The sequence below is a fragment of the Danio rerio genome, chromosome 3, assembly GCF_049306965.1.
Source record: "Danio rerio strain Tuebingen ecotype United States chromosome 3, GRCz12tu, whole genome shotgun sequence".
Taxonomy (NCBI): Eukaryota; Metazoa; Chordata; class Actinopteri; order Cypriniformes; family Danionidae; genus Danio; species Danio rerio.
Window position 1 is genome coordinate 54,568,884 of NC_133178.1, and position 12,122 is coordinate 54,581,005.

General features: G+C 37.9%; 2 protein-coding genes across 3 annotated transcripts in view; one reads left to right on the top strand and one right to left on the bottom strand.

Annotated features, from left to right (window-relative positions):
- The window catches only part of aatka (apoptosis-associated tyrosine kinase a), a 154,684-nt gene extending 151,103 nt beyond the window's left edge, over nucleotides 1-3,581 (bottom strand). The window contains exon 1 of the mRNA XM_001344016.10: nucleotides 2,970-3,581. Coding sequence (XP_001344052.6) covers nucleotides 2,970-3,060 — 91 coding nt within the window. The 5' untranslated portion in view covers nucleotides 3,061-3,581. The remainder of the gene's footprint in view (nucleotides 1-2,969) is intronic.
- LOC100150142 (4-galactosyl-N-acetylglucosaminide 3-alpha-L-fucosyltransferase 9-like) overlaps nucleotides 1-12,122 on the top strand; it is a 144,769-nt gene that overhangs the window by 94,860 nt on the left and 37,787 nt on the right. The gene's annotated exons all lie outside the window — the stretch shown is intronic.

The following is a 12,122-nucleotide window of genomic DNA, read 5'->3' on the forward strand; positions in this document are numbered from 1 at the left end:
AAATCAAAAAGTTACAAATTGCAGTGAGATTGTGTTGCGCTCTCAGCTCACATCATTCAAAAGAAAAGGTCCACATTATCCCCCGATAATGTCAACAGACTGGACTGTCTAAGAAACTGGATAAATGTAAAGAACTAAGCAAAATTGTTTCTACTTTATAATAAATGCTCAACTCACAGCAATACAACTTTACAATGAGTACAATTGTTTGTATTCAATACTTTATTATTATTGTTACAATTTTCCAATTTATATATATTGTTTTAAAATTCAAATGGCATAAACATGCCTGTTTTAATTTCTGTAATAAATATGGCTGTCAAGCCAGGATCTTGATGGTTTATTGTGGGTTTGTTGTTTACATGAAGAAATCTGTGTTACAAGTTAAACAAAAATTCTAATAAACAATTATATTTTTAATTTAAATCGTTTTTGTCTTGCGTTTACATTAATTTTACGTTTGAATAAAAAAAGTTTTGAAAAAAGTTTGAAAGTTTTAGTCTTTTAAATCTGTTTAATTGCGATAATTTTTTTAAAAAGTGTGATTAATTAGTTATTTTTTATTAGATTGACAGCACTAATATATATATATATATATATATATATATATATATATATATATATATATATATATATATATATATATATCTAAAATGCCATATGAATTTTTTTTTCTAAATGAGGATTTTTATTAGGCTCCTGTGTGTAGCTTTAGCAAGTTTTCAAGTTTATGGCAAAGAATACATATTTTCATGGTCGTCAAAGTGAAATATTGTAACTGAACATAAACAAACAAAGGCTGAGAATAATGCTCATTTTCTATGGAAATTTCAGATGGCACTTTGAGGTTTTTTAAATCTGAACTCTATATATATGTATGTATGTATATATGCATGTATAAACGTCCATTTCCTGCGAGCGCTGTGGAGCTTGTTCTTAGCGGATCGTTCAAATGTCACCTTACAGACAAACTTGATGATCGACATGACTTTTTAACGCTCCAGTGTCCCTGTATCTGTGGTTACACTGAGTAAACAGTGATCAGTTCAGTGAACCGATGACATTCATGGCCAATAACAGTACTTTCTGTTGAGCATGTGTATACAATGGCAAATCAGCGCTGTTTAAGAACGAGCTCCACAGTGCTCAAATGTTCGCGGGAATGGACGTATTTAAAATGTCTGTACCGATTTTTATGGAATTCCAGTATTGTGACAACTCTATTAAAATATTCTGTTCGATTTCTTGTGTAGAAAGGAATCAAGAGTTTGGGCCCACCATAAACTATGCAAGCTTTCAAGTCTAATCTGTAGACAGGCTTTTACTTTCTGCAATGAGTGTTGACTTGTCCAAACTGTAAATCTGCGCAAACACAGTGTATTTCAGACCAGGGAATCAGATGTGGAAACTCATATCCTCTTTATCTTGAGCTGGTTCTGATTTACAGTAAATACGAACGCACACACACATACAAGAGACATATGAGGGAAATTCTGTTATGGTTAGCAGAAGATTCCTTAGAAAACAGGAATGCATGAGTGCAATTGAATCAAGCACAGGACATGCATAGGTCAAGATGTATTTTCAGCCATAATTTCTCAGTCGTGATTGGGAGTGTCCGTGGCCCTCATATTGCTCAATCTGATTACAGTGGTGAATGTTACATAATAGCTTGTTACGGCTTCCCAATCAGTGAGCCATTCAAACACTGATCTACATGCGAAGTGCATATCAAGGGTGCCTGGTAAAATTACAGACAGGATGGAAACCGAAACAGCAAGTGACCCCCCTCCGCACCACAGATTCACTTCAACAGTAGCTGATTCATTAGTATGCTGAGCACAGCCTTGTCCAGGGATGCTTTTGACTGCGTTTATGGCAATGCCTACTTTCTTTCCTCACCTATGCTGCTTTTTTCATGCTGCTTAGAGATCGCAGGTGCAAAATAAGATGTATGTATACATACCAGGGGCATTGCTCGTAATGATCCATCTGCAAACATGCAGCTAAAGCCCCCACTGTGTTCTGCTCTAACGGCCCTCTCTAAACGGCCAAGCATGCAGAGCGAGCCCTAAACTGCTTGATTCTACAATGAAGCAGAAGATACCAAAAAAAACAGGTTTGCATGTGAATGTCAATGTCATGGGTCAGCCATCAACAACGAAGCTCGGTCTGCCCTCAAGGCCATGAGACACCACAGGCTGTCGAATTCTCGAGGAAGTAAACAGCAGCGCTTAGATATGTCAAACACACAGACGTTATGCAACGGAGCTGCCTTGGGAACACAGGACACACAAGAAGAGGAACACAACAGTTCTGGCTGACTAATGCCAAGTCAGCTCTGTCTATAGCTGCAAACGTGCAATACACAGACTCCCTCTGTAGTGCATAATGCATGCATGTGCAAGTGCATGAGGGTTATTTATTTATTGATTGAGAGATGCATTAATCACGAATGCATACATATTGTGCTATATATATATATATATATATATATATATATATATATATATATATATATATATATATATATATATATATATATATATATATATATATATGAAGGCTTTTTTCAATCTTAATTTCAAAATAGTCAAATATAAAGAAAATATAAAGAAATTATCAATTTCATATAAATAATGAATGTCTAAAAAGGTAATGGATGTTCATAGGTTGATGATAGATAGATAGATAGATAGATAGATAGATAGATAGATAGATAGATAGATAGATAGATAGATAGATAGATAGATAGATAGATAGATAGATAGATAGATAGATAGATAGATAGAATTTCATTATTTAACTGACTTTAAAAATGCTTTTACCAAAACATGGTAAATCTACATAGCAATTCAGTCAAGACAAATGAAAAGGCTACATGATTTACCTCATTGTTAACGTATTCTGTACATATTTCATTGATAGAAATGATTTCAGGACAGAAAATATCATGTGTTTTTACTCACCTGGGTCGAAATGAGAACTGAAGGCAAAACTGGGATTAAATAAAACCGAGGACATGACCACGACAAATGCCGACGCTTTCATGCTCCTCATAAGGCTTCAGATCGACTGCAGCGAATGTACATTAAATAAGGAGCAAAAAAACTGTTTAAAAAAGAAAATTGGGCAAGAGGCTACTCCGGTGCATCATGAAGCTCAGCGCGCGCGTCGCATCATCTCTGCCTCACTTCAGATGCGTCGGATTAAGAAAACAGATGCAGGGAAACATTGCCGCTCGTTTCTGTTTCTGCGTTTAGCTCGTTTCAGTGTAAACAACGCGCAGTCTCCTCTTCTGTCATCAGGCTGCTTGCCGAACGCTTTTCGGGGTAAACCGCAGTCTCTCAGCGTCGCTTTTGCTCCATGTGCAGGCTATGCACCAAGATTTTGATGTCTGGCAGTTGTCCAGTATCATTCCTGCAAATGTTTTGCTCTGCCTGCAGCTGTGCCCTTTCGGACACGCGTTTTAAATATAGTCCTGGAGCTCCGGTCAGTTCATTTCTGCGTGTCTGATGGAGTGTTGTGTTGAGGAGGATTATTAATGCTGCAGCGGCAGTGACAGACAGGAGAGCACCGTCACACAGTCAGCAGCACCGTGGCGGATTTGCTCAAGCAAAAAAAAAAAAAAAAAAGAACAAGAAAGAAAGAAAACCATAGGTGCTCAAAATCTGTTCGATTGGAAGCGAAAACTCTCACTTGTTTGTTGAAATGACTAAACTATAACATACGACTTTCATACCGATTTGATCCAGTCTAAACTGGTCTTATAGCTGGTTTAAGAGGGTATCCCAAGTGGCCAAAACTCCTATATAACCAGACAGCATGTCATACTGGATAATCAGTTAAATGTTTTAAGATGGATTTGTTACCAAGAAATGTCGCTCAGGATGTTCTACCACAATGGGCAATAAACATGGCTAGAAAAAAAAAAAAAGGTTCACGTCTTGTTATGCAGGAAATGCAGACTCTAAAAATATATCAGCCTGATTAACAAACAGGCTCTGTCTAGTTAAACTATTCTCAATCATTTCAAATGTCCGACATCCTCATTTAAGCACAGTCAAGACAAAAATGTCACATAAACATATCAATGGCAGTTTTGTTCTAAATCAAACTGTTTATTTAAATAAAATGAAGACAACGTTATAGGATTTATTTATTTATAGATATTTCTGCTTAGTCTCTTTTTTAATCAAGGTTCGCCACAGCAGAATGAACCGCCAACTTATCTAGCACACAGTAAATCCAAAAGATATTATAGCGCTTCACTTTTTCCACATTTGTTTTGTTACAGCCTTATTCCAAAATAAATTCAATTCATTTATTTCCTCAAAATTCTACACACTATACCTTATATATGTGTAAAATCACATGTATTCATAGTCTTTGCCGTGAAACTTTAAATTGAGCTCAGGTACATCCCGTTTCCACAGATCATTCTTGAGATGTTACTGTGGTAAATTCAGTTGATTGGACGTGTATTGAAAAGGAATACACCTGTCTATATAGGGTCCCAGGGTTGACAGTGTATGTCAAAGCACAAACCAAGCATAAAAACAAAGGAATTGTCTGTTAACCTCCAAGACAGGATTGTCCCAAGGCACAAGGCTGGGGAAGGTTACAAAAAATTTCTGCTGCTCTAAAAGTTTCAATGGGCACAGTGGCCTCCATCATCTGTAAGTGGAAGATGTTTGGAACCACAAGGACTCTTGCTAGAGCTGGCCGGCCATCTAAGCTGAGTGATCGTGGGAGAAGGGCCATAATCAGGGAGGTGATCAATAACCCAATGGTCACTCTGTCTGAGCTCCAGCGTTCTTCTGTAGAGAGAGGAGAACCTTACAGAAGGACAACCATCTGTGCAGTAATCCACCAATTAGGCAAGTATGGTAGAGTGCCATCTGAAGGACTCTCAGACCATAAGAAACAATTTTTTTTTTGGTCTGATGAGACTAAAATTGAACTCTTTGGAGTGAATCCCTACAGTGAAGCATGGTGGTGGCAGTATCATGCTGTGGGGATGTTTGTCAGCAGCAGGAACTGAAAGACTAGTCAGGATAGATGGAAAGATGAATGCATCAATGTACAGAGACATCCTGAATGAAAACCTGCTTCAGAGTGCTCTTGACCTCAGACTGGGGCGACGGTTCTTTTTCCAGCAGGACAATGACTTAAAGCACACCACTAAAATATCAATGGAGTGGCTTCACAACAACTCCAGAGCCCAGAACTTAATCCTATTGAACATATCTGGAGAGATCTGAAATTTATACTGTCGCTTCCCATCCAACCTGATAGACCTTAAGAGGTACTGCAAAGAGTAAAGGGCAGAAACTACCAAAGACAGATGTGACAAGCTTCTGTTTTTTTTTTTTTTTTTTATAAATTTGCAGCAATTTCTATTTTTTCCACATCGTCATTATGGGGTATATGCACACTTGCATTCACACACATGCGCTACAGCCAATTTAGCTTATTCAATTCACCTAGAGTGTATGTATTTGGACTGTGGAGGAAACTGGAGCACCCGGAAGAAATCCATTCAAATTCCACACAGAAATACCTACTGACCCAGCCGGGGCTCAAATCAGCAACCTTCTTGCTGTGAGGTGATCGTGCTTCTCACTGCACCACCATGACGTCCTAATACTATAGTAATTTACAGTAAATTCTATAGTGTTTTGAACCATGATATAGTAAAGTGCTGTAATTAATCTGTTTTTGTAATTCTATAGGTGATATTGTAACACGACTACTATTGTAGTATAATAAATGACCCAACTCTGTAGTTTTTTTCCCAGAGATGGGTTGCGGCTGGAAGGGCATCCGCTGCATAAAAACTTGCTGGATAAGTTGGCGGTTCATTCCACTGTGGCCACCCCGGATTAATAAATGGACTAAGCCGATAAGAAAATGAATGAATGAATTCTGTAGTTTTCTATACAACTAGGCCTAAAGTGTATATTATAGTATTACACTGTAATGCAACACAGATTACTGTAGTAAATTACACAATTAAAATCTATCAGTTCAATATAGTTAATACTACACTACACTGAAGCATTCATTAACAAAGAGTTTAAATACTATAATATATACAGTATAATACATTTTAATATAGTATTGTTAAAAAACACTGTAGTATTTATTATAAATCACTATACATATAGCAAACAAAATGGCCTCTTTAGCTTTGTGAAATTGTTACATTAAAAATACTCCACAACAGTGATGGGGTAAATGAAAATATAAATTTACTCTGTCAGCTAGTGACACTTGGAACATCAGCAACATTTTCTTAGGTCCCATTTACATACAGTACTGAGTCAAATGGGAACCAATTAAGAATTTTTATGCAGAACTAATAAAAAAAAAAATAAAGATTTTGCCTATTAATATGTGTCAACAAATATAAATCATATATGCGACTGTCTGAAGCGTAAACACTTTCTGGGCTCTATTTTGATTTTGAAAGTGCAAAGCGCAGGGCGCAAACGCTATCAGAGCTATCAGATCGTGTCAGAATCCACTTTTGCTATTTTAAGGATGGAAAAATCCACTTTGCGCCATGGCGCATGGTCTAAAATGGTTGAAATAATTTTCTTAATGAGTTATAGGTGTGTTTTGAGAATAAACCAATTAGAGTCTCATCTCCCATTCCCTTTAAGATCCAGTTGTGTCGCGCCAAAAGTGCATTTGCTATTTACATGATGTAAATTAAGTGTAAGTGGAAAAACTGAGCATTTCACTAGCAAGAAAACAGATAAATAGAGAAGCTGAAGCTCGAGAATGAGAGATAAGGCATCTCATAATCTACTTTTACTTTCGCTCTCATGGATAGGGAAACAGACATCACAGACATCAATTAGCCTATAAATAATTTATTTTGTTTGTTAAGCGCAAAGATTTGTTTCAAAACTATTTCTAAATTCATTTATAATTTCCACCAAACAAATCAAGGATCAACAATAATGAAGGGTGCCCAAAAACCTGAGTTATATTCAAATACACATGCTGTGCCCCATATGGTCTGAAACCTGACAGGTGGGCTAAGTTTGTTTTTAATAAAACAAATATAAATATGGATATAATAAATAATACTGCTAATAATGATAACATTATACAAAAGCAAATTGTTATGAATGAACTGAAAAAGCCTCTTGAGATGAAGAAGGCATGAAGGCATTTTTAATTTTATGTAGGCTGGAAAATTATATGTTTTGTAATATTTTAATCCTTTATATTTATATTCTATATATCCTTATATCCTATATATGTCCTTAATATTTAATTATTTTTTTATTTGTGAAGATATTTGCGTTTTGCTCTACATCTTGTGTGTATTAAGCAGTCTGTAAGCGAGGGGCATAACTAACACGCTCTGCGTTGGACTTTAGACCGGCTTTGTTTTGGTCTGTTGAAAAATCTATTATAGTTTCTCAAAATAGCAATGAGCCAGCAATGCACCTCAGAACGCCTTTTTTTTTTAGACCAGAACGCCTATGGGCACACATATGAGCGCAAATGCATTTGCTATTTAAACAGCGTGGCGGAAAACGTCAAAATGACTCTTGCGTCAAGCTGAAACTGGCAAATAACAATTGTGTCGCACCTTGCACCACATTGCACCAGTGTATGATAGGGCTCTCTGAGTCACTACATTCTCTACATGATTAAAACAATGTGCCACTTCTCTATGCTTTACACATTGGATCCCATTATTCTCAGGGGTATGTGTCAAGGTAGTAAATTTGAAAAAAAAAAAAAATAATGATATTAAGTATTAAAAATAATGAAAAAGCCCACCACAATGTTCTCCAACCAGTCGTAATATCTCACTTGCACACAAACATTCCTCTGAATGCCTAAGGACAGTCACTGAAGTGCAAGCTAAAAACCGCTATCCACTTATTAATGATACTTTAAAGATCCAGTGAAGTGTGTTGGAACCTGCAGCCATATTTGATGACAGGGCCGGGGCATATTAAGGAGCTTTCTAAAAATAGGCAATAGCCCCTTTCTAAAAATAGGCATAAGCATTTTGTTTATTTGTCAGCTTGTTTATTCAGCTCTGTAATATCATGTCTTTGGACTATATCAGAAAGCATTTTTATGGTGGTGTGAATAACATGAATAAATTATCAGATCTCATGCACCGGTTTAAAAAAACTAATTTACACTGTATAAATGTGTATCACCTATTCTGTGTGCTGTTTACCATTTTGTGCCAGTCACTTTATTGAATGTATTTGAGATGTGGGAATCTCTTGCGTGTAACAGGTTCAGAAAAGGTGCTTCCACTTGTTTAAGTTATTATGTCTATGGCCCTATAATTGGAATTGACCCACACTCTATGTTCATTGGCTGGTAATATGTTGCATTATTAATATTGTACCTTAATAATGCATATATATTTTAATGCATTATATCAATAATTAATATATTGCAGGCCAGTCTAGAGACTAGTGGTGATGTATATTTTGGTAGCTCTGTTTATGTTTCTCAGTGTCTCACGTTCCTTAAGTTTATTCCCTGCTTTATCAGGGATCACCACAGTAAAATGAAACGCCAATTACCCTGGCATATGTTTTATTGGTATATGCTTATACAAAATAGGAGATGGGTTTAAAATACAGGAAACTAGCGGGAAAAAAGTGTTGGCAGGTCTGTACATAAGTATCATATGTACTCAGTGAGACTTAGTCATGTATTGCAACGATCCAGCATGTTACCAGAGAAGGCAGAGGTGTCGCGGATGAAAGTGAAGTGCGGGGGTGAGAGAAGAGGTTTCTGGTGGATGGTGTCCTGGACGAAAGTTAAGAGTGGGTTTAGAGAGAGGTTGTAGAGGACAAAAGTAAACAGCAGGTGGGCAGTTGTTGCGGATGTAAGTGAAGAGTGGGGAGTGTTGAAACTCCTGTTTTTGGGCAGTTTTTCCTATCCCTCTTAGCAGTTCCTCCCAAGCTTTATCAGGTTGGAGGTTGGATGGGGAGCATCGGTGGAGAGCTATTTTTAGTTCTTTCCACCAGTGCTCAATTGGGTTCAGGTCTGCACTCTGGCTGGCCACTCAAGTACATTCACAAAGTTATGCTTTAGCCACTTTGTTATCTTTGCTGTGTGCTTAGAGTTGCACTGTCGAATCCCAGTTAGAGGTCCAGAGAGCTATAAAACAGGTTTTTTATACTCTGTACATTGCTGCATTCATCTTTTCCATTATCTCAACTAGTCTCACAGTTGCCACTGAAAGACGTTCCCACATCAAGACACTGCCACTATCACAATTGTCATTCAGGTTCCCATTGTCATACTATAGGCAAGCTGTCTTGGAGTTTCCATATCTTCAGAGAAACACTTGAACTCTTTGCGAGTGGCCACTATGTTCTTGGTCGCATTCCCGAATAAGGCCCTTTTTCCTCAATAGTTGAATTTAGAAGAAATTAACTGAGCAATCAAGGGAAAAACAGTCCAAACGTCTTCAATTTACTGATAATCTAGGCCACTGTGCTTATTCTTCCCTAGATTTGTGCCTCAATACAAAGATGTCCCTGACGTCTGTAGACAATTCTTTGGACTTCATTGCTTGGTTTGTGCTGTGACATAAACTGAACACTCCACTTTTTTTTGAAAATAGGCTTTTTTTACAAGTCACTTAGAGTTAAACAGTTGAGTTTTAGCATTTTTGAATCCAATCAGCACTTTTATTTGACCTCATTACGATCATTGAATTGGATTAGAACTATAACTAAAATGAGCAATAGTTTTCCTATTTTAAACTTGACACATCTACAGTTACATCATGCACTAAGGGCAACAGAAAATGAAAAGCTGCTTTTTTTAGGCTGATATGACCCAGAGATCAGCTAAATAGATTCAAAATGGCGAAACCCTTGTCAAAACTATTTTTAAAATGTGGAATGTTCCTTTAACTGTGGATCCTCAAGTGTGGAGTTTCAAATGATGTCTAATCAATTGAATTTACCACAGAGGGTCTACAGTCAAGTTTTATAAACATCTTAAGGATAATCAGTGGAAACGTCATTTTGATTATCATGGCAAAGAATACTTGCCTGCTTTTTAATGTCATGTATTTTTAATAAATTTGCAAAGCTTTCAAGCAAGCACCTTTCTTTGTCAGAATGAGGTATTGTTTATAGAATGTTTGAGGAAAAATAGCAAATGTAATCAATATTGGAATAAGGCTACTGTAGATGTATGAAAAGTGATGTGTAAAATTGTACCCGATGCACTGTATATATAAAACACACCGATTTGGCAACAAAATAATCAGTAAACCAATCCAACAATAAATGTTAATTAAGAACATTTGTTTATCTACTAAATTAAAATATGTACTGGCAATTTTGGGGACAGTTTATTTTTTTTCTCTATATTTTTTTTACAGTACAGCATGTGATAAGTATGTTATACTGCACTGGTTTTGCCATTGCACTGCTATACTGTTACTGCTATACTAAACTGCTAAAAAGTATTTAGTCAGCCACCAATTGTGCAAGTTCACTCACTTAAAAAGATGAGAGACCTGTGATTTCATCGTATACATAGGTATACCTCAACTATGAGAAACAGAAAAAAAAAATAAGAAAAAAAATCTGAAAATCACAGTGTAGGAGTGCAAGACTTCTCGGTCTCACAGGCTTATACCTTCTTCTTTAGGAGGCTCCTCTGTCTTCCACTTGTTACCTGTATAACTGGCATCTGAATTTGTTATCAGTAAAAGACACCTGTCTTCAACCTCAAACAGTCACACTTCAAACTCCACTATGGCCAAAGTCAAAGAGCACACCAGAAACAAAACTGTAGACTTGCACCAGGCTGGAAAGACTGAATCTGCAATAGGTAAGCAGTTTGGTGTGAAGAAATCAACTGTAGGAGCAATTATTAGAAAATGGAATACACACAACCTCACTGATAATCTCCCTGGATCTGGTCCTCCATGCAAGATCTCACCTGTGGGGTCAAAATGATCACCGGAACTGTGAGCAAAAATCCCAAAACCACATCTAAAGAATGACCTGCATAGAGCTGGGACCAAAGTAACAAAGGCTACCATCAGTAACACTTTGCGCTGCCAGGGATTTATATCCTGCAGTGTCGGACGTATCCCCCTGCTTAAACAAGTACATGTCAAGGTGCGTCTAAAGTTTGCTAGAGAGCATTTGGATGATCCAGAAGAAAATTGGGAGAATGTCATATGGTCAAATCAAACCAAAATTGAACTTTTTGGTAAAAGCTCAACTTGTTTGGAGAAGAAAAAATGCCATGTTGCATCCGAAGAACACCATACCTACTATGAAGCAAGGGGGTGGAAACATTTTGCTTTGGAGCTGTTTTTCTGCAAAGTGACCAGGATGACAGATCGGTGTAAATGAAAGAATAAACGGGGCCATCTATCATGAGATTTTGTAAGAAAACCTCCTTCCATCAGCAATGGCATTGAAGATGAAATGTTGCTGGGTTTTTCAGTATGACAATGATCCCAAACACATGGTCCAGGCACTGCAGGGGTGGCTTCGTAAAAAGCATTTTGACGTCTTGAAGTGGCCTAGCCAGTCACCAGATCTCAACTTCATTGAAAATCCATGTTGCCCATCGACAGCCCCAAAATACAACCCAAGCTCATTCTGGAAACGTAGCACCACGGACGTTTCTGGAGACCGCGATTTACGTGGCCGGAGGTACGTAAGGCCGCGTTTAGTTTTTTTCGAGCAAACGCTGCGGGGCGGTGTGGCGCCGCTCCGCCCCTCCTCTTCGCGCTCGGCAGCCGACAGCTCGCCTCCGAGTGCAGGGCTTTCCCGATGCAACCAGTTTGTCTGCTTTGCTCACAGCGTTGCGTCAGCGGAGCGGAGGCCCCGGAGGAGGAGGAGAAGGAGCCGGCCACGGGGACGACGACCCGGATCGAGTCCGGGGAACAGCAGGTTTCGGAAATCAGATAACACGAAAAACAGAATCCGAAAAATAAGGGCAAGAACGCGGCGGAATCCAAAAACGCGGTCGAAATCGAAGACGAGGGCTTTTGCTTTTTTTTTTTTTTCTGGACGGCTTTTGCGAACCATCGCTTGGGTTTAGGGAAGGAGGGGGAGGAGGAGGAAGAGGAGGGCGGCCGA